The 19,020-nt window shown below is 36.1% G+C and overlaps 1 protein-coding gene across 1 annotated transcript; it reads left to right on the forward strand.

Moving 5' to 3' along the window:
* The first annotated feature begins 262 nt into the window (after positions 1-262).
* LOC126777031 (isoleucine--tRNA ligase, mitochondrial) lies at positions 263-17,615 on the forward strand. Its single transcript, XM_050499869.1, has 12 exons — positions 263-466; positions 670-792; positions 979-1,343; positions 1,650-1,763; positions 2,959-3,158; positions 3,724-3,890; positions 6,392-6,625; positions 7,131-7,297; positions 10,133-10,271; positions 13,253-13,407; positions 15,721-15,855; positions 16,393-17,615. Exons 1-12 carry the CDS (start codon positions 275-277, stop codon positions 17,246-17,248), a joined length of 2,847 nt encoding a protein of 948 aa, XP_050355826.1. The 5' UTR covers positions 263-274; the 3' UTR covers positions 17,249-17,615.
* The last annotated feature ends 1,405 nt before the right edge of the window (positions 17,616-19,020 follow it).

Genomic DNA, 19,020 nt, shown 5'->3' on the forward strand with positions numbered 1-19,020 from the left:
GTAAAAAGAACGCGTGACATTGATAGATGTCAAAATTTGAAATTTTAAAAACGACCAGAAACCTAAAATCCCAAAAGATTGTTATAGCTATTTTCATTGCACCATTTAATTGTTATTCAGTTATATAAAATATACTCATATTTTTTACTTTAATTTTCATTTAAATAAAATATATTAATAGATTGCTTTTACGCAGCTTAGGATGCTCAGCTGTTCTGGTAGTTGTCAGTTGTGAATGATAATTTGTCAAAATACTTTAAATCACAACCTTAAAATGCTTGTGAATAGGAATTTTAAAATTTTACACTCAAACTATCAAAAAATAAACTCCAAATGGACCTGTATAATATGTATAAGAACAAAAAGTTCAGCGAAACCGAACACAAAAACTTACTCCAATACAATATTGTTTCCTAAAACAGATTTTCCGGCTAGATCCTCGGTGGATAAAGATGAAATACAAAAGGTACTGTATTATTCACGAAAATATTTTTCTATATTTCTTTTTAGGAGTGGTGGTATGGTAGGGTGTAGTAGATATACAACCTAGTAAAAATAAATTATGCAATACATTATTTACTTTTTTATAATACATTATTTACATAATATTTAAAAATGAGAGAAACAATTAAATTAATTTTAATTTATAAATATTATTGCTTATTTCAGAAAGCTAAGTTTTCACAACTTTACAACTGGCAGAGGGAGCATCTGAATGGACCAGAATTTGTTTTGCATGATGGTCCACCATATGCTAATGGTGACTTACACATGGGCCATGCTGTTAACAAAGTAAATAAAACTTTATGAATATGTATAATATTTGAATGTATCACTTAAGACAATTTTATACAATATATTTTTCTTTTAACCAAAAACAATAAATATTGTATAAATTGATTGCAACAATTAACTACGAATGTTCAATATTAGCCTGATAAATAAATTTTGCATTTGTTTAATAATTACTTTTCACAGATAATAAAAGACATAAACAACAGAAGTCAAATCCTTCAAGGAAATAAGGTTCATTATATTCCTGGCTGGGATTGCCATGGCCTACCTATAGAATTTAAGGCCTTAAAAACGAAAAAGACACAGGATAACGAACCTTCTGACCCTGTACATATAAGACAAATTGCCAGAACATTTGCTTTGGGAACTGTTGAACGACAGAAAGCAGCGTTCGAAAGTTGGGGTGTTATGGCTGATTGGGATGAACAATGCTACTTGACTTTGAATAAAAATTATGTACAAAACCAATTGAGACAGTTTTACAATATGTATAAGTCTGGTTTGATTTACCGAGCTCTAAAACCAGTTTATTGGTCACCTTCCTCCAAGTAGGTTATATATATTACAGTTGTTATTGTTAAATATGACTCTTACCAATATCATAAAGTCCTAAAGTCTTAGTGTGTTTAAATCATATCACGAATATTGCATCATTTAGAATTTCTGCTCCATGATAATGGGAATCGTAATTTAAACCATGTTGAGCGTAAAAATTGTAATCTTGATAAATAATTTAAGTGAAGCCAGATTTAATAAAATTTAATTATAGACAATTATATTTTTAATATAAATCATTGTTTATGATTTATTTTTTCAATATTAAGTTGTGTATTTTTTTAAATTTTTATTTTCAGAACAGCGTTAGCTGAAGCTGAGTTGGAATATGACCCACAATTCAAAAGTAAAGAGGTCTATATTAAGTTTGGAATGGATAAACTGCCAGAAGCAGCAAAAACTGTTGTGGGTGGGTAAGTTATTTATATATATATAAGCTAAATTTTTATTATTATTTTTAATATTATTTTATTATCTTAAGGATTAGAAATAAATAAACTTGAGGCTGCTTTGTATTCACTCAATTCCTTATTACTTTTCTTACTAAATAATTTTTTTTTCAAACATCAAATCTTTTGTTAAATGTCATTTCTAACTTTTTTTATTATCATATATAAACTATTACACAAAACTTAAAGGCCAGTATCAATGCAAACTTATCAAACATTAAAGAAATATAAATATAATTATTTCTTTACATATATTTCAATACATTAGTCATGTGTTATATTATAAAATCAATATTTATGATTTAATTTTTAAATATTTAAAATAAGAAGCTGCCAATATTGTTGTACATTTTTTTTATTTTATAAGTAGGCAGAAGAGCTGATAGGCCATCTGATGATGTGTGGTTAACACAGTCCATAAATTTTGGCACTGTAAATAGTATTAACCATTTTTATATCATCAGTGCCACCAACCTTGGAAACTAAGATGTAATGTCCCATGTCGGTAGTTACATTGGGTTAATTATCCTTCAAGCCGAACATTCAACACAACTAAGTATTGCTGTTTGGCGGTAGAATAGGTGATGACTGGGTGGTACCCACCAAGACGGGCTTGCACAAAGCTAAGCTTTTGCCACCCTTTAATATAGTTGAATTAAAATATCTTTCTAAGAGATACAGTAATAGTGTACAAAATCGACGTATATCGTGACCTCGCGTTATATGAGCCATCCCATGTCTAGGGGCGATGGTGACCATTTACTATTACTTTTTTTTTTTTATAGAATAGGAATGTGGACGAGCATATGGTAAATGGCCACCCGATGGTAAGTGGTCACCAAACGCCCTTAGACATTGGCATTGTAAGAAATGTCAACCATCGCTTATAGCCAATGCGCCACCAACCTTGGGAACTAAGATTTTATGTCCCTTGTGCCTGTAATTACACTGGCTCACTCACCCTTTAAACCGGAACACAACAATTACAAGTACTGCTGTTTTGCGGTAGAATATCTGATGAGTGGGTGGTACCTACCCAGACGAGCTTGCACAAAGCCCTACCTACCACCAGTGAAATTACGTAGCCCAACGCCGTATTTTATTAAAAAAAGTCGAAGTATTTGAATCAAGTATTGACTTCTAAATAAAATTATTATAGGAAGCCTATATCAGCATTAATCTGGACAACCACACCTTGGACTCTCGTAGCGAACAAAGCAATTGCCTATAATCCTAACATGATGTACTGTGTGGTCACCTTATCCACAAGAGCTGAACAGTTCCTGGTAGCCAAAGATCAGATTGAAGAGTTGAAGATGGTTCTCAGGAGTGAGATTGAAGTATTAGTGGAGTTTGAAGGTCAGTGTTGATTTAACAGTTATATTGTCCTTCTGACTGATTTAGTCCACGGCGGCCAATTTCGAAGGGGACTAGACAACTGGACTATTATAGTGCACAAGTAAGTGGGCAAACATGTGCACGTCAAGGTGCACTCTCTATTCCGTCACTCTCATAATCCGATGAGCAAATCCGACACGACCGGAAAGAGTTCAGGCGCATGAGCAACGGCTTTACGTGCTATCTGGGTTACGAGTACGCATATCCAACTTCCGGATTCCGGGCTGCTACTAAGAATTCTTTTTATCGCTCTGACCCGGGGTTTGGAACCCAGGACATCGGGATCTGCGGCATTATATCTAGCCCTTGATCAACAAGGCAGTCATTAACATTTCTTTTACTTGTATTATAATAAATACGAATATACTATACTAATTTGCACCACGCAAATTGTACACTAGGTATGGACAATTTACAAGACTTGACACAAGACAGTTATGATAGAAACTACGCTCGCTTTTAAGCGGTTTTCAAGCCAGTTACCCATCTTAAGTTTATGGTTGAAAATATATTTTTCAATTCTTAGGCAAATTACTCGGAAACTGTACATACAGAAGCGGATTGACTAACGAAATATTACCATTCCTGGAAGCGGGTCACGTTACGAAGGGTAAAGGTACTGGTTTGGTTCACACTGCGCCTGCGCACGGACCTGATGACTTTCTCGTAGCCTTGAAGAATAATATGACTGTCGTAAGTTTGATTTTCTAAAAATAATTCCTTATCCTTTATAATAGTCTCGAAAAACATTAATTAACTGTATGTTAAAAGTTGTGAAAGCGCGCCAAAGGGTAAACGGCAAAAACTTTTGGCGGTTAAATTAATAATAATAATATCCTGGGACATTATTCACACGCGGCCATCTGATTCCAAACTAAGCAGAACTTGTACTACGGAAACCAGACAACTGATATACTACACATACTACTTTTCTTTTGTAAATATATACTTATATAGATAATTACACCCAGACTCAGGACAAACAGACACGTTCATGCACACAAATGTCTGTCCTGGGTGGGAATCGAACCCACAACTTTAAGCGTGAAAGGATCTAGCAATCACGCCAAAGGCCCGTCAAATTTTTTTTTTTTTTTTATATGCCCCGGGATGGGAAATGACTCTACTCCACCTGATGGTAAGTGGTAGTAGAGTCCAAACGCGACGACGGCCAGTACAGTCGGGAAGAATGTTCTGTACTAGCTGTCCCCGCCTTGCCAGCCCGCAAGATGCCTCTTCACGCCTCGTTTGAAGGAACCCGGGTTGTAAGAGGAGGGGAACACGTGAGCTGGTAAGGAATTCCATTTTTTGGTAGTGCGACAAAGAAAGGAGTTGCCAAATTTCTTTGTGCGCGATGGAATTGATGTCACAGTTAGGCGGTGACATTGAGAACCAGCTCGCGTGGACTTAAGAAGGAAGGGGGAAGCAGGAATTAGAGAGAATAATTCCTCAGAGCACTCACCGTGATACAGACGATAGAAAGCGCTCAGTGCTGCTATCTCGCGACGCAATTGTAAAGGTTCAAGGGTGTTTGTGACCTTTACGTCGCCAATAATGCGTACTGCACGTCGCTGCAACCGGTCCAAGGCCTCCAGTAGGTACTTAGCGGAGCCATCCCAAAGGTGCGAGCAATATTCAACGCAAGACCGTACCTGTGTTTTGTATAACAGGCACAGTTGTTGTGGCGTGAAAAAACGCCGCACCTTGTTCAGAACTCCGAGTTTTCGTGAAGCTGTTTTTATAATAGCCTCGATGTAATCCCTTGGACTAAGGTCGTAGCGAACGTCCATCCCCAGCATGGCGATTTTGCTTTGTATCATCAGCGGTGTGCCACAGAGGGAGGGATGAGGGTAAAATGGTGACTTTTTCGCTGTGAGAGCGCACACCTGTGTTTTCTTGGCATTAAACTCAACAAGATTATCAGAACCCCATTTGGCGATGAGCTCTAATGTCCTATCGAGTTCAATAACAAGATTCTCCCGCCTCTCCTCAGTTTCCGCCCGCTCAGCCACTGCGCGTCCGTGGTATCCACCATGCACTGTACTATCATCCGCATAGCAATGTATGTTCCCAAGAGAGAGCATATCATTGATATGCAAAAGAAAGAGTGTGGGAGATAGCACAGATCCCTGGGGGACGCCAGCATTCACTACATAGAATTGTGAAGCGCAACCATCTACTAAAACACGAAGGCTACGCTTGTGTAGGAAGCTGGCAATCCAGGTGCATAGCTGAGCAGGCAATCCAGGTGCATAGCTGAGCAGGCAGACCATATGCCGGTAGCTTGGAGAGAAGACTTCTGTGCCAGACCTTGTCGAAAGCCTTGGAGATATCGAGGCTGACAGCCAACGATTCTCCATGCTTGTCGATAGCTTCACCCCAGAGGTGCGTTACGTACGCTAGAAGATCACCTGTGGACCGTTTTGGTCGAAACCCGTACTGACGATCATTAATTAGACAGTGATCTTCTAGGTAATGGGTCAGTTGGTTGTTTAGAATCCGTTCCATCACCTTACAAAGTACTGAATTGTTTATTTGTATATATTATTTTAGTATATTAGGGTTAATAATCATTTCACGCATACATTATTACAATTGTCACTTAAGTTTAAAGTAAATGAAAAACTTTATTTTAAATTATGTCTTAAGAATGAAACATAGACTAATTTATAACTACAACAACAATAATAGCCCACTGCTGGGCTAAGGCCTCCTTTCCCTTTGAGGAGAAGGTTTGAAGCTTATTCCACCACGCTGCTCCAATGCGGGTTGGATATACAATACACATGTGGCAGAATTTCAATGAAATTAGAAACATGCAGTTTTCCGCGCGACGTTTTCCTGCACCGTCAAGGATGAGATGAATTGTAAACACAAATTTATAACAGTATATAAAATTTTTGTGTAATAAGAAATCGTAAAATTAATATAAGTTCATTTTCGTGTAAAATAAAGCCTGTAAATGACCTAATTCTAGAAAAAGTTGGCAATTAGACCACCTGATGGGCACTACCACCCATAGACATTGGCGGGCAACTAGTATTATATAAAATACATTAACTATAATAGCCTCAATAGTTACTTTACCATTATTTACGTTACCCATATTTAAAGGGTATATTGACGTCCCCAAGTGACGTCACGGTTGCAGGTGGTGCTTATTTAGCCAATTCATTTTCAATTTATTCACACAGGAATGTAACGTTGATGAGTTGGGCCGTTACACCAACCTTGGACCAGATTTCGATGGCCTCCATGTACTGTCCCAAGGTCAGGACGTGGTTATAAAGAAACTCCAAGACTCTATAATCCACCAAGGCACGTATATCCACTCCTATCCCCTGGATTGGAGGACAAAGAAACCCGTCATCATCAGGGCGAGTCATCAATGGTTCATTGATACGTCGGTGTTGAAGGAACGCGCTTTGGTGAGTTTGTTTTTTGTTTTATAATAATTTGCATGAATTACATAATAGTTGCTAATTAAAAAAAAAACAGATAATTGTCAAATATATATTTTTTTAATGTTATAGATAGTTGGATGGATCAATGGGCCATGATGGTAAGTGGTCACAGCCCATAGACATTGGTAAAAAATATTAACCTTTCCTTGCATCGCTAAATTGCCGCCAACATTGTAAATTGAGGTGTTATGTCCCTTGTGCTTAGATACACTGGCTCAGTATTGCTGCTTAGCGGTAGAATATGTGATGGCTGGTTGGTATACCCACCTTGAACCTGGAAAATAAAAAGTTTTTTATTTATAGGTGGAAGTGATTGATACTTATATGATATCCTTAACGAACGCGTCTTAATTATGTTTTCATTATTTCTATTACGATATATAAAACGAAATCAAAAAATATATATTCTTGACTAAAAAGAAAAAATATAACGTAAAGGAAACAATTTTAAGGCGTAGAAGATTTTCAGGCAGCCCTGGACAAGGTGGCGATTCTGCCACCCTCGACTGCGGAGCAGTCCCGACAAGGTTTCAGAGCGCAGTTAGAGAAGCGGCCATATTGGTGCATATCCAGGCAGAGGGCCTGGGGAGTGCCCATACCCGTGCTGTACAGGGGCAGCGACGTCATAGTCGATGAGTAAGTGATTACTGTAACACGCAATATACAGCAGAAAATAAATAAATGACGCTCCGCCAAACATAGCACGCTATTTTTGACATCCGCCGGTCGCCACTTCTTTTTGTAAGGGCGGTCTTGTAACACTTTTCGCGTTAGCCCTCGGTGTTGCGTTTGAGTAAACGAGGGTGGCCGATAACAACTAGGTTACCATTCGTGCTAGATCGCCTACTCTCGTATACAAATGCATCATATACAAGAATAACTGACTGACTGACTATCGACTCAAGTCCAAACAACGGGGACTAGCACCATGAAAATTTGCATACGGGTTCCATGGGTTTGCATGGGTTTGTTCCTTTTACACAGTAGGTTAGTAGTAACGAAGGATATTTTTGAAAATTTTAGCTCTTTAAATACAAATACAGGGTTACAGGGTAATGTGTCACGATCCTTTTAAAGGGTTATAGTTCAGGACAATAGCTATCAAATGACCCCCAAAATGCTTATGCAAAAGTGTATCGTTTTCGAGTTATTAATTTTTTAATATTTTTTTTATTTAAAGGATGCTTAAGATTCTAAAATTCAATAAAAAAAAAATCAACGTATTTTCCCTATTTTTTTTTGTATTTCTTGCTAGGGTACATCCTAGTTAATAATAACCAGTTATAAAACAAAAACAATCTTCAAGCATTTTTAAATTACAGATCCAAAACTGTACAACTTTTCGATTTTTAATTTTGATTCTTTAAGTTACTCGCAATTTTTTTGTAAAAATCACTATGGCTCTTATCGTGCGGATCATTTTAAAAACATCTGCGTTTCCTTAGCTATCCATCGGTACATAAAAAGTACAGTAACAATCATAAACTCAGGAGAAAATTAGATAACAAAGAGACCAGGTAGGAAATTCTAAGAAATGCTATTGTTAAGAAATTAAATCTGGATCAAAGACAAAAGGACCTCAATGCAAAGTAGTTAAAGATTATTTTTAATAGGGGTAATAGGTAAAAAAGGAGAGATAAACCAGAGCTGTTTGTGGAATACTATTATCAATTCCTTTGAATTTACCGTCATTTTTTCTAATTTCCTTTTATCTCATTTCTTTTAGGAATAAGAGTAATAAAACCTTGTCGGGGTACATAATACTCACTGTACTTGCCCTGCTCGTATAGTGTGGACGCGCTTTAGTGAATATTGATCTCTTAAATTTTTGAAAAAAACCGCTTCGTTTACTGGACTCTGTTTCTTACAACTTCGTGACTCGGCTAGCTAAAAGGAATTTGTGATTTGTGTTTATGATAACTTGGCGCGTAAAAAGGACTATTATGGCTGCAGAACAAAATTCTTCTCGTCGTCCGTACTCTAATGAGGAATACGCTGACATCTTATTTTGCTATGGATATTGTAACGGTGACGCCGCAGCTGCTCGTCGTGAGTATAATCGTCGATTTCCGGATCGCCGGACACCTGACAATAGTGTCTTTATTGGTGTGTATCGTCGAATTTTAGAGAAACTTGTCGCGTGCAAAGGAGACAATCTGATTCCGGACGCCCTCGTGTCCGTTCTCCAGATGAAGAAGATGTAATTATTCGTCATTTTCGAGAGGACCCTACAGTTTCCACCAATATTGTGGCAAACCGACTGGGCGTATCTCAATGGAGAGTCTGGTTTACTGTCCACGCGTATACGAAATAGGGGATCTCATTTTGAACACGAATTATGAATAATAAACAGTGTAATTTCGAAAGTATGGAGTAACTAAAAAGATTAAGTATTTTGTTTTTGATTAAAATTCAAAATTGCAATGACAGCTCTGGTTTATCTCTCCTTTTTTACCTATTACCCCTATTAAAAATAATCTTTAACTACTTTGCATTGAGGTCCTTTTGTCTTTGATCCAGATTTAATTTCTTAACAATAGCATTTCTTAGAATTTCCTACCTGGTCTCTTTGTTATCTAATTTTCTCCTGAGTTTATGATTGTTACTGTACTTTTTATGTACCGATGGATAGCTAAGGAAACGCAGATGTTTTTAAAATGATCCGCACGATAAGAGCCATAGTGATTTTTACAAAAAAATTGCGAGTAACTTAAAGAATCAAAATTAAAAATCGAAAAGTTGTACAGTTTTGGATCTGTAATTTAAAAATGCTTGAAGATTGTTTTTGTTTTATAACTGGTTATTATTAACTAGGATGTACCCTAGCAAGAAATACAAAAAAAAATAGGGAAAATACGTTGATTTTTTTTTTATTGAATTTTAGAATCTTAAACATCCTTTAAATAAAAAAAATATTAAAAAATTAATAACTCGAAAACGATACACTTTTGCATAAGCATTTTGGGGGTCATTTGATAGCTATTGTCCTGAACTATAACCCTTTAAAAGGATCGTGACATATTACCCTGTTACCCTGTATATTAAAAATATTTTTATAGGTTTTCTTAATCTAGAATGTTTATAATCTAGAAAATTATCTTCGACTATGTTGTCGACGATAATTTTAAGCGTTCTTTAAAAAATCCATTCTAACTGATCTATAATATAAAAACGTTGTGGGTTCGATTCCCACCCAGGACAGACATTTGTGTGCATGAACATGTCTGTTTGTCCTGAGTCTGGGTGTAATTATCTATATAAGTATGTATTTACAAAAGAAAAGTAGTATATGTGGTACATCAGTTGTCTGGTTTCCATAGTACGAGCTCTGCTCAATTTGGGATCAGATGTCCTTGTGTGAATAATGTCCCAGGATATAATTATAATAAAAAAACTGGTTTAAACTGGTTACTCAGATTCAATAATATTTAAATTATAATTCCAAATGAAGACAATGTCCAATTGTTCCAGAACTATCATAGAACAGCTATGTGCACTTATAAGAAAAAATGACGCGGACGTTTGGTGGACTTGCGATGTGAAAGAATTGCTAACAAACGACGTTGTTAAGAAATATAATTTGGACACTCATGACGTGGCTAAAGGGAAGGTACGTATTAATTATTTAATGTTTATAACTATTGTTATTAACATGTATATAATGGATAAGGACTTCTGTTAATTTAAATCAAATCAAATAATATAAATAAATATATTTATATTTATTTGGCACAGATGACTAATGCCATTAGTAAAAACAATACATTATTATAGAAAAATATTATTGACTATAATATTTCAAAATTCGTGCACGAACAGAGTAAGTAGGTTCAGATAGGTACTATTAGTTAATAATTTTATTTTTTATTTTATTTTATTAGGATCTCCAACAAGGAATACACATGACAAGCTTTAATATAATATAAGTCTATGCGCTCCCTCAGATACAGGAAACCACCGCATCCATCACATATAACTAAGTGACAGCTAATATAAATAGTAAAATTAACAAATTTAAAGTGATATGACTAAAAGAACTAAAACAAAAAACAGAACTTATGTTAAATGACTAAAATTTAGGAATAAAATTTCAAAAGCTAAAAATTAAAAGTAATACAAAGAAATAATAATAAGATACTAAAAATACAAATAGAATGAGTGAATTAACGTATGTAATTTATTTTAAATATTGCTTAAGATTTTCTTTATATGTACTTAAATTAATGGCAATATCCAAGTTGTTGCTTTTTGAGAGTTCATTGTATTGTGTTCATTCATTCATATTCGAGGTATACCAGAATTGTGTCCGAGGTTGGTTTTAAATGTGGGTATTTGAAAGAAATTGTAGGCACTAAGTTGGGGTAAACGAGACGGAGTATGAACAGTTAAGATGAGGTTAATTCGTTGCAGTCAATGCTACAATTAAATAGCTTATGAAGGAAAACAAGATCGTGTATCTTTCTAGTGAGGACATATGGTACTGATTCAATCTATCTTCACAGCCTCCAATTACCCTAGATAAGCTGTCGCTGTATGATAGATGATAAACAAATCTTTTTTGGATCTTCTCCAACATCCCCACACACATCATATTACGGGTTCCACACAATGCAATTGTATTCCAGGATTGGCCGGACAATGTTCTTAAAAAGTTTCAATTTTGTAGAGCACTTTTTAAAATCTTTGCAATTCCTTAGAACGAAACCAAGCATTTTGAAACCCTTAGATGAAACGTACTTTATATGTTCATCAAATTTTAGCTGACGGTCCATTAAGACACCTAAGTCGCGAACTTTGTCAACACAAGTTATGTTTTGTTCGTCGATGTAATAAGTGTTAAGTGTTATAGGCTTATTTCGGCTAAATTGTATGTAGTAGCATTTATTAATATTAAGAATTTTATTTCCTTTACACCAAAGTGAGAGACTATCAAAATCTGCTTGGAGTTTTTGAGCGTCCAATTCAGTTTGTATATCTTTCATTATTTTTAAATCATCTGCAAATAGGTAAATAAAACAGTGTGTGACGTCATTTATAAAACCATTGAAAAGAAGTGGACCGAGGTGAGCCCCTTGTGGTACTCCTGATGTTGCTGTGAACGATTTTGATTGAAATCCACATACTACTAATTTTGAATGTCTGTTACATAAATAAGACTTAAACCAATTGAGAATAGAGCCACAAATACGAAATAGGGCCAGCTTTTTTATGAGCAAGTCGTGGTCAACTTTGTCGAATGCTTTGCTAAAGTATGTGTAGACTGCGTCGACGGGTACTCGTTTGTCAACAAATTCGGTTAAAGCTGCAGTAAGTGATATTAGGTTGTTGGTTGTGGATCTTGTTTTGGTAAACCCGTGTTGGTGATCGGTAATGTGTTGCTTGAGATACCATGTTCGGTTACCAATTTTTTCAGAATTTTACCAAATATTACGAGCATAGAGATCGGCCGATAGTTGGCCACCAAATGCCTATCCCCCGATTTAAAAATTTGTACTACAAGAGCTTCTTTCTAAGAATCGGGGAAAACTCCTACTTGTAGTGAACGATTGAAAATGAGCTGTAGAGGGAAAACTAGAGGCTTAGCACATTTTTTGATAAAAATAGGGGCTATGCCATCGCTACCAGCGCCCTTACTTTAGAGAAATTAATAGTTGAAAAGGCAGAAGACGTAATAAATTTATTACCAATCATCTGTTGTTGTTGACTTATAGGCAGGTACACTTGAGAAAAATTATCAGCAAATAAGTTACAATTATTACGTTCTCCTGAGGCCACTATGTTATTATGTTGCATTTGGGCCGGGAATTCAGAAACTCCCTTACGCTTAGATTTAATAAATGACCTGAGAATATTTTTGAGTTTCGTAGCACAGCACTTTCAATACGAATTAAATAATGCTAAATAACTTAATAACTTTCAATAGTAATTAATAACAATAATAACATATAAATAAAGATTAAGTTAGTAATTTTTAAAAAAAAATCAAATTATATTCTTAAGTACATAATTGCTAAATAAATAATAAAAAAATTATGTAAGTGCCTTACGAGAATTGATGTGTAAGCATGTGAGTTCATTCACGCACACATTGACGCACTTATTGTACAGTAACAGTAACAGTAACAGCCTGTAAATGTCCCACTGCTGGGCTAAGGCCTCCTCTCCCTTTTTGAGGAGAAGGTTTGGAGCTTATTCCACCACGCTGCTCCAATGCGGGTTGGTGGAATACACATGTGGCAGAATTTCGATGAAATTAGACACATGCAGGTTTCCTCACGATGTTTTCCTTCACCGAAAAGCACGAGATGAATTATAACAGAAATTAAGCACATGAAAATTCAGAGGTGCTTGCCCGGGTTTGAACCCACGTTCATCGGTTAAGATTCACGCGTTCTTACCACTGGGCCATCTCGACTTATTGTACAGGTTGATGTAAAAAGTATTTTTAAGTATGAATTTGTAATTATTTTTCAATATTTTTTTTATTCTATATTTGTTATTAACTTAGCTAAATGGTTGATTATATTTTGCGGTTTTTGATTATATATTTGTGTCAGATGAAGCGGTTTCTTAATTGGAATGTATTATCAGGATATAATGGATATCTGGCTGGACTCAGGACTCTCATGGCAGACCCTTGGAAACAGGAAGGCTAATCTGTATTCGGAGGGCGTGGATCAGTTGACGGGCTGGTTCCAAGCTTCACTCCTGACGTCGCTCGCGTTAACGGGAGATGCGCCTTATGAGTAACTATTTTATTTTTTTATTTTTTTATATGTCCGGGATGGCAAATGACTCTACTCCACCTGATGGTAAGTGGTAGTAGAGGCCAAACGCGACGACGGCCAGTACAGTCGGGAAGAATGTTCTGTACTAGCCGTCACCGCCTTGCCGGCCCGCAAGATGCCTCTTCACGCCTCGTTTGAAGGAACCCGGGTTGTAAGAGGAGGGGAACACGTGAGCTGGTAAGGAATTCCATTTTTTGGTAGTGCGACAAAGAAAGGAGTTGCCAAATTTCTTTGTGCGCGATGGAATTGATGTCACAGTTAGGCGGTGACATTGAGAACCAGCTCGCGTGGACTTAAGAAGGAAGGGGGAAGCAGGAATTAGAGAGAATAATTCCTCAGAGCACTCGCCGTGATACAGTCGATAGAAAGCGCTCAGTGCGGCTATCTCGCGACGCAATTGTAAAGGTTCAAGGGTGTTTGTGACCTTTACGTCGCCAATAATGCGTACGGCACGTCGCTGCAACCGGTCCAAGGCCTCCAGTAGGTACTTAGCGGAGCCATCCCAAAGGTGCGAGCAATATTCAACGCAAGACCGTACCTGTGTTTTGTACAGCAGGCACAGTTGTTGTGGCGTGAAAAAGCGCCGCACCTTGTTCAGAACTCCGAGTTTCCGTGAAGCTGTTTTTATAACAGCCTCGATGTAATCCCTTGGACTAAGGTCGCAGCGAACGTCCATCCCCAGCATGGCGATTTTGCTTTGTATCATCAGCGGTATGCCACAGAGGGAGGGATGAGGGTAAAATGGTGACTTTTTCGCTGTAAGAGCGCATACCTGTGTTTTCTTGGCATTAAACTCAACAAGATTATCAGAACCCCATTTGGCAATGAGCTCTAACGTCCTATCGAGTTCAATGACAAGATTCTCCCGCCTCTCCTCAGTTTCCGCCCGCCCAGCCACTGCGCGTCCGTGGTATCCACCATGCACTGTACTATAATCTGCATAGCAATGTATGCTCCCAAGGGAGAGCATATCATTGATATGCAAAAGAAAGAGTGTGGGAGATATCACAGATCCCTGGGGGACCCCAGCATTCACTACATAGAATTGTGAAGCGCAACCATCAACTAAAACACGAAGGCTACGCTTGTGTAGGAAGCTGGCAATCCAGGTGCATAGCTGAGCAGGCAGACCATAAGCCGGTAGCTTGGAGAGAAGACTTCTGTGCCAGACCCTGTCGAAAGCCTTGGAGATATCGAGGCTGACAGCCAACGATTCTCCATGCTTGTCGATAGCTTCACCCCAGAGGTGTGTTACGTACGCTAGAAGATCACCTGTGGACCGTTTTGGTCGAAACCCGTACTGACGATCATTAATTAGACAGTGATCTTCTAGGTAACGGATCAGTTGGTTATTTAGAATCCGTTCCATCACCTTACAAAGTACTGAGGTGATAGCTATTGGTCGATAATTTGCCGGGTCAGACCGATCCCCTTTTTTGGGAACCGCTTGCACATTAGCTCTTCTCCAAGCCTCCAGCACACATCCCGAAGAGAGAGAAAGTTGGAACAGGCGCGTTAACACAGGAGACAGCTCCGCCGCGCACTTCTTCAGCACAATGGCTGGTATTCCATCAGGATTTTTATTTGTTTATATATTAAAAAAACTTTATGTATATAAACTGAGTGTCCTATACTTTCCTGCGAATGTAACACCACAATGAAGAAGAAAGTTTTTTTTTAAAAAAAACACCTAAAACGTCTGCATAGATAAAAAAAAACATAAAACAAACAAAACTGGTTAGCATTTCTTAGGACTTAGTATATAGGTTTTTATTACATAATATATTTATTTTTTTAGAACATAATAACATGCTACATAAATTTAGCACCGGATTATTCAATTTACTTTAAATCTTAAATTTATTGTTATATATTTTTAAATCTTAAAATTTGTGACATTTGTTTCACTGCGTGTCAAAAGTCTGTTTAGGAGAAATATCTCGAACTCATTTCAGCTTACTGAACTGATTTTGTGTGTTTGTTTGGATTAGATAGGATTCGGTCCGGAGGACATTATTTATTAATATTATTTTATTTTTTATTTATTTAATCTAGGAAGACAAACAGTTATAACACGTACAAAAATATTTTTCACATTAAGAATACATCGTATACCAATTAAGTCTTCACAAATAATTAAATCAAAATAAAAAACAAATAAAAATTAAAGATTATTTAACATTTTACGAAGTAAGAACAATTAATTAATAATTTAGTAAAAAATAATAAATATACAAATTCAAATTCTATTTAATTTAAATTATATTTTAGGTCGATCTTCGTACACGGCTTCGTGGTTGATGAGAAAAAACGCAAAATGTCAAAATCGATTGGTAACGTCATAGATCCGAAGTCAATTATTCAGGGTGATAAGAAACAATCAGCTTACGGTGTTGATACGTTGAGGTAAAAATCATTCGTTCCTTTTCACATTGTTCATTCGTTCATTGATGAAATATTATGAATCTGTTTAGTATATCTGTGTGGGTATATCTTGGTACTGCTCACGAAAAACAATGGTGTGAGTGCCGATGTACTCACGAGAATTGACGTGTAAAATATATAGATATGAAATCTTACTCTGACGTCATCTGACGGTCGAAATCTTACGCTTACTCGTCTGACGCTCAAAGTCTCAGTTACGTGTACCGAGCGCTAAGATGAACATCAATAACAAACAGCAAAATGTATTTCGGTTTGAACAGCGAATAGAATGTCCGTAAGGGACATTACATCATGAAATTAAAAAAAAAATCTTTGATTAGTATACTTTTTTACACTCATTTTAATTACGAGTATATTATTAAAAAGAAAATAAAAAGTTTATTTTATTATATGTAGAATGTTCATCCGGTCAAAATAAATTACATAATAATAAAATAAATTTATTTTGTTACTTTTATAAAGTTTCATAGGACACAAACAAACTTTTTTTCCTTTTAGATGGTGGGTGGCCAGCCACGCGACCCAACATTCCCAAATCGTAATAAGCAAGAAACTTCTAGAAGAGTGCCAGAACGAAGTCATCAGAGTTCGTAGCATATATAGGTACCTTTTAGGAGTCACCGGTGACATGGAAAAAGCAGATTTCAATAATAAACCGAACTTAAACTACTTCGATCAATACATGATCAAAGAATGCAACGATTTTTTAAACCAAATAAATAATCATTATAATAATTTTAGGTACAATCATGTAGCGCAAACTATATTGAATTTTATAAGCAATAAAGTATCAGGATTGTACTGTCACTGTATAAAAGACAGACTGTATTGCTCTCCAAAGGGTTCTAACGAGCGACTATCAGCTCAATACGTAATTCATACGATATTGGTCTCTCTGTCGAAGGCTTTAGCACCCATTTTACCTCATTTAGTCGAGGAGGCATGGCAGTACCATCCCTTGTATGATGAACCGTTTTATTTCACCAAAGAATTCTCAGTTTCAACGTCAACTGACATTGATAGTTCATTAATGGACGCCATTTTGGATATTAAAAAGGACGTAAATGGCATGTTGAAAAATGAAAATTTAAAGAAATACGAACTGCATTTAAACGTCAATTCGGAATTGTATGAGAAATTGAATGAATTGAACGTGACCGATGGTGTAAATGATAGTGTGCTCTGTGAAATTTTGGAACTGTCAGCTGTCAATTTGTTTAGAAATGGCGGGAAAAAATGGCAGATCGAATTGGTACAGAGTAAAAAGCAACAGTGCTTGCGATGCAGAAAGTATAATGCCATGGACGATAGCGATAAGTGTTTGAGGTGTGAAAAGGCAGTGGCCTTGTTATAAAATGTTTTTATTTGTATGTTAGCTTTAGATGTATATGTGTATAAAGTTAGGACTATTCAAATATAAATGCGAAAGTTTATCTGTCTGTTACGCTTTCACGTATAAACCACTTTGACCGACTTTGAAGAAATTGCACCCTTTTTTAACGCGTTTCCCCCACGGGAACAGTGTGCGAGTGCGCCTCGAACATCAGAGTACCTACTAAAAAATCAGCACACTTTCCGTCTTAACGAGGAGCGCCATGGGTTCGCTTGCGCATGCTACCGTGACGCTCTGACGTAGAAATTGCACCCTCCCCCAACACGCAAAAATGAAGAAATTGATGCCAATATGTCTGCTCAAGAAATGATGTTAAAAAAATGTTCTTTTTAATTAGTTTGAGAAATATTTATTAATAAAGATGATTTAACCGACTATTTCTTTCATTTCAAAATCCCTAATTGTCAATGAGTTATCTTATGTTCACGTGGTAGCGTTAATGAGCCAGCTGAATTAGACGCGTTAGTTGAAGTAGCGAAGTATTAATTTCGGTCTGATTATGATAATTTATGGTTGAGATTTAAAGCTATATACTGAGTCATTGGCTCTCATGATGAAGTTCGTACTACTTGAGCACAATGAACAAAATAAAACAAAAAAAAAATGTTCAAAAATTAGTATGTATCTTATTAATATATTTACACTTTGTCACGTCAAATTGAACTTATATGTAAGTTTAAAAATACTTATGCTATGATAATATTATAAGACAATATTATGGAATTATTTGGACATTAGTTAAATCTTTTAAGTAATTACGCTATAAAAGAAAATATATGATGCGGTCTCCTGAAAATGATCTATTTTATCCACAGCACATATACCCAATATATTGCATATATATATTGCAATCGAAGGAGTAAAGATAAACAAACCTTAGATGAACATTATTCACACTATTTGTTATAGCTCTGCTGTATCAATAGAAAGAGTTCTTGATTCATATATATTTGTTTATAACACATAATTGGCTTGGTGGTCTGGGTACCTACTTATTAAATATTCTACCGCCAAACAGCAGGGTTAGTGAGTCAGAGTTACTAAGGGCACAAGGGACATAATATCTTAGTTCCCAAGGTTGATGGCGCACTGGCGATGTATCTATATATATATGTATGATGAATCGTTAAAATTTCTTACGGCGCGGAAATCGGTCAGGATATTGTCCAATGGTTTTACGTGCTTTCTAAACTCTGGGCTCTAATAATTTATAAACATACTAACTAATAGCTGTAGCTCGACCCGGGTTCGAAGCCCTACTTCTATTAGACCACCGAGGCACGAAGCCATAATGTAATACGTATACTGCAGTCGAGTAAATAAAGGATGTAATAAAACGAATAACATCCCCCTCATATTTGCAGTCGTTTCTCTAACCATAGCATGTTGCATCATTTTGTTATTAAATTCTTGTATTTTCATTTCTAATACGAATTCATATTGAAATATGCGGAATTGTCTATTTGTTGGTATTTTTGTTGCTTATATTATGTTATTATATAATATAATGCGATAAATATTAAATATGGATACGAAATTTGCGTTTTATATTTTAGAAATTGAATATAGATAATTTTTCATTGACAATAAATATTTGATTACTTCTATAATTTCCTAACGGATAAGACTTGCAAACATAATATGTGAATCGAAAACTTGGATAGCCTAGCTGAATATATTAGGTTCAAAGTTTTGGAATAAATTATTCCTTTCGTGGTCAGCGTTGAATAAAA

This window comes from Nymphalis io, chromosome 22, assembly GCF_905147045.1.
Source record: "Nymphalis io chromosome 22, ilAglIoxx1.1, whole genome shotgun sequence".
NCBI classification, from domain to species: Eukaryota; Metazoa; Arthropoda; class Insecta; order Lepidoptera; family Nymphalidae; genus Nymphalis; species Nymphalis io.

Coding starts and splice junctions, on each gene's coding strand:
- LOC126777031 (XM_050499869.1), top strand. CDS start 275: ATGCTTGTGAATAGGAATTTTAAAATTTTACACTCAAACTATCAAAAA. Junction 3,891..6,391: donor TGAAGAATAATATGACTGTC/GTAAGTTTGATT, acceptor TTATTCACACAG/GAATGTAACGTTGATGAGTT. Junction 6,626..7,130: donor TGTTGAAGGAACGCGCTTTG/GTGAGTTTGTTT, acceptor GAAGATTTTCAG/GCAGCCCTGGACAAGGTGGC.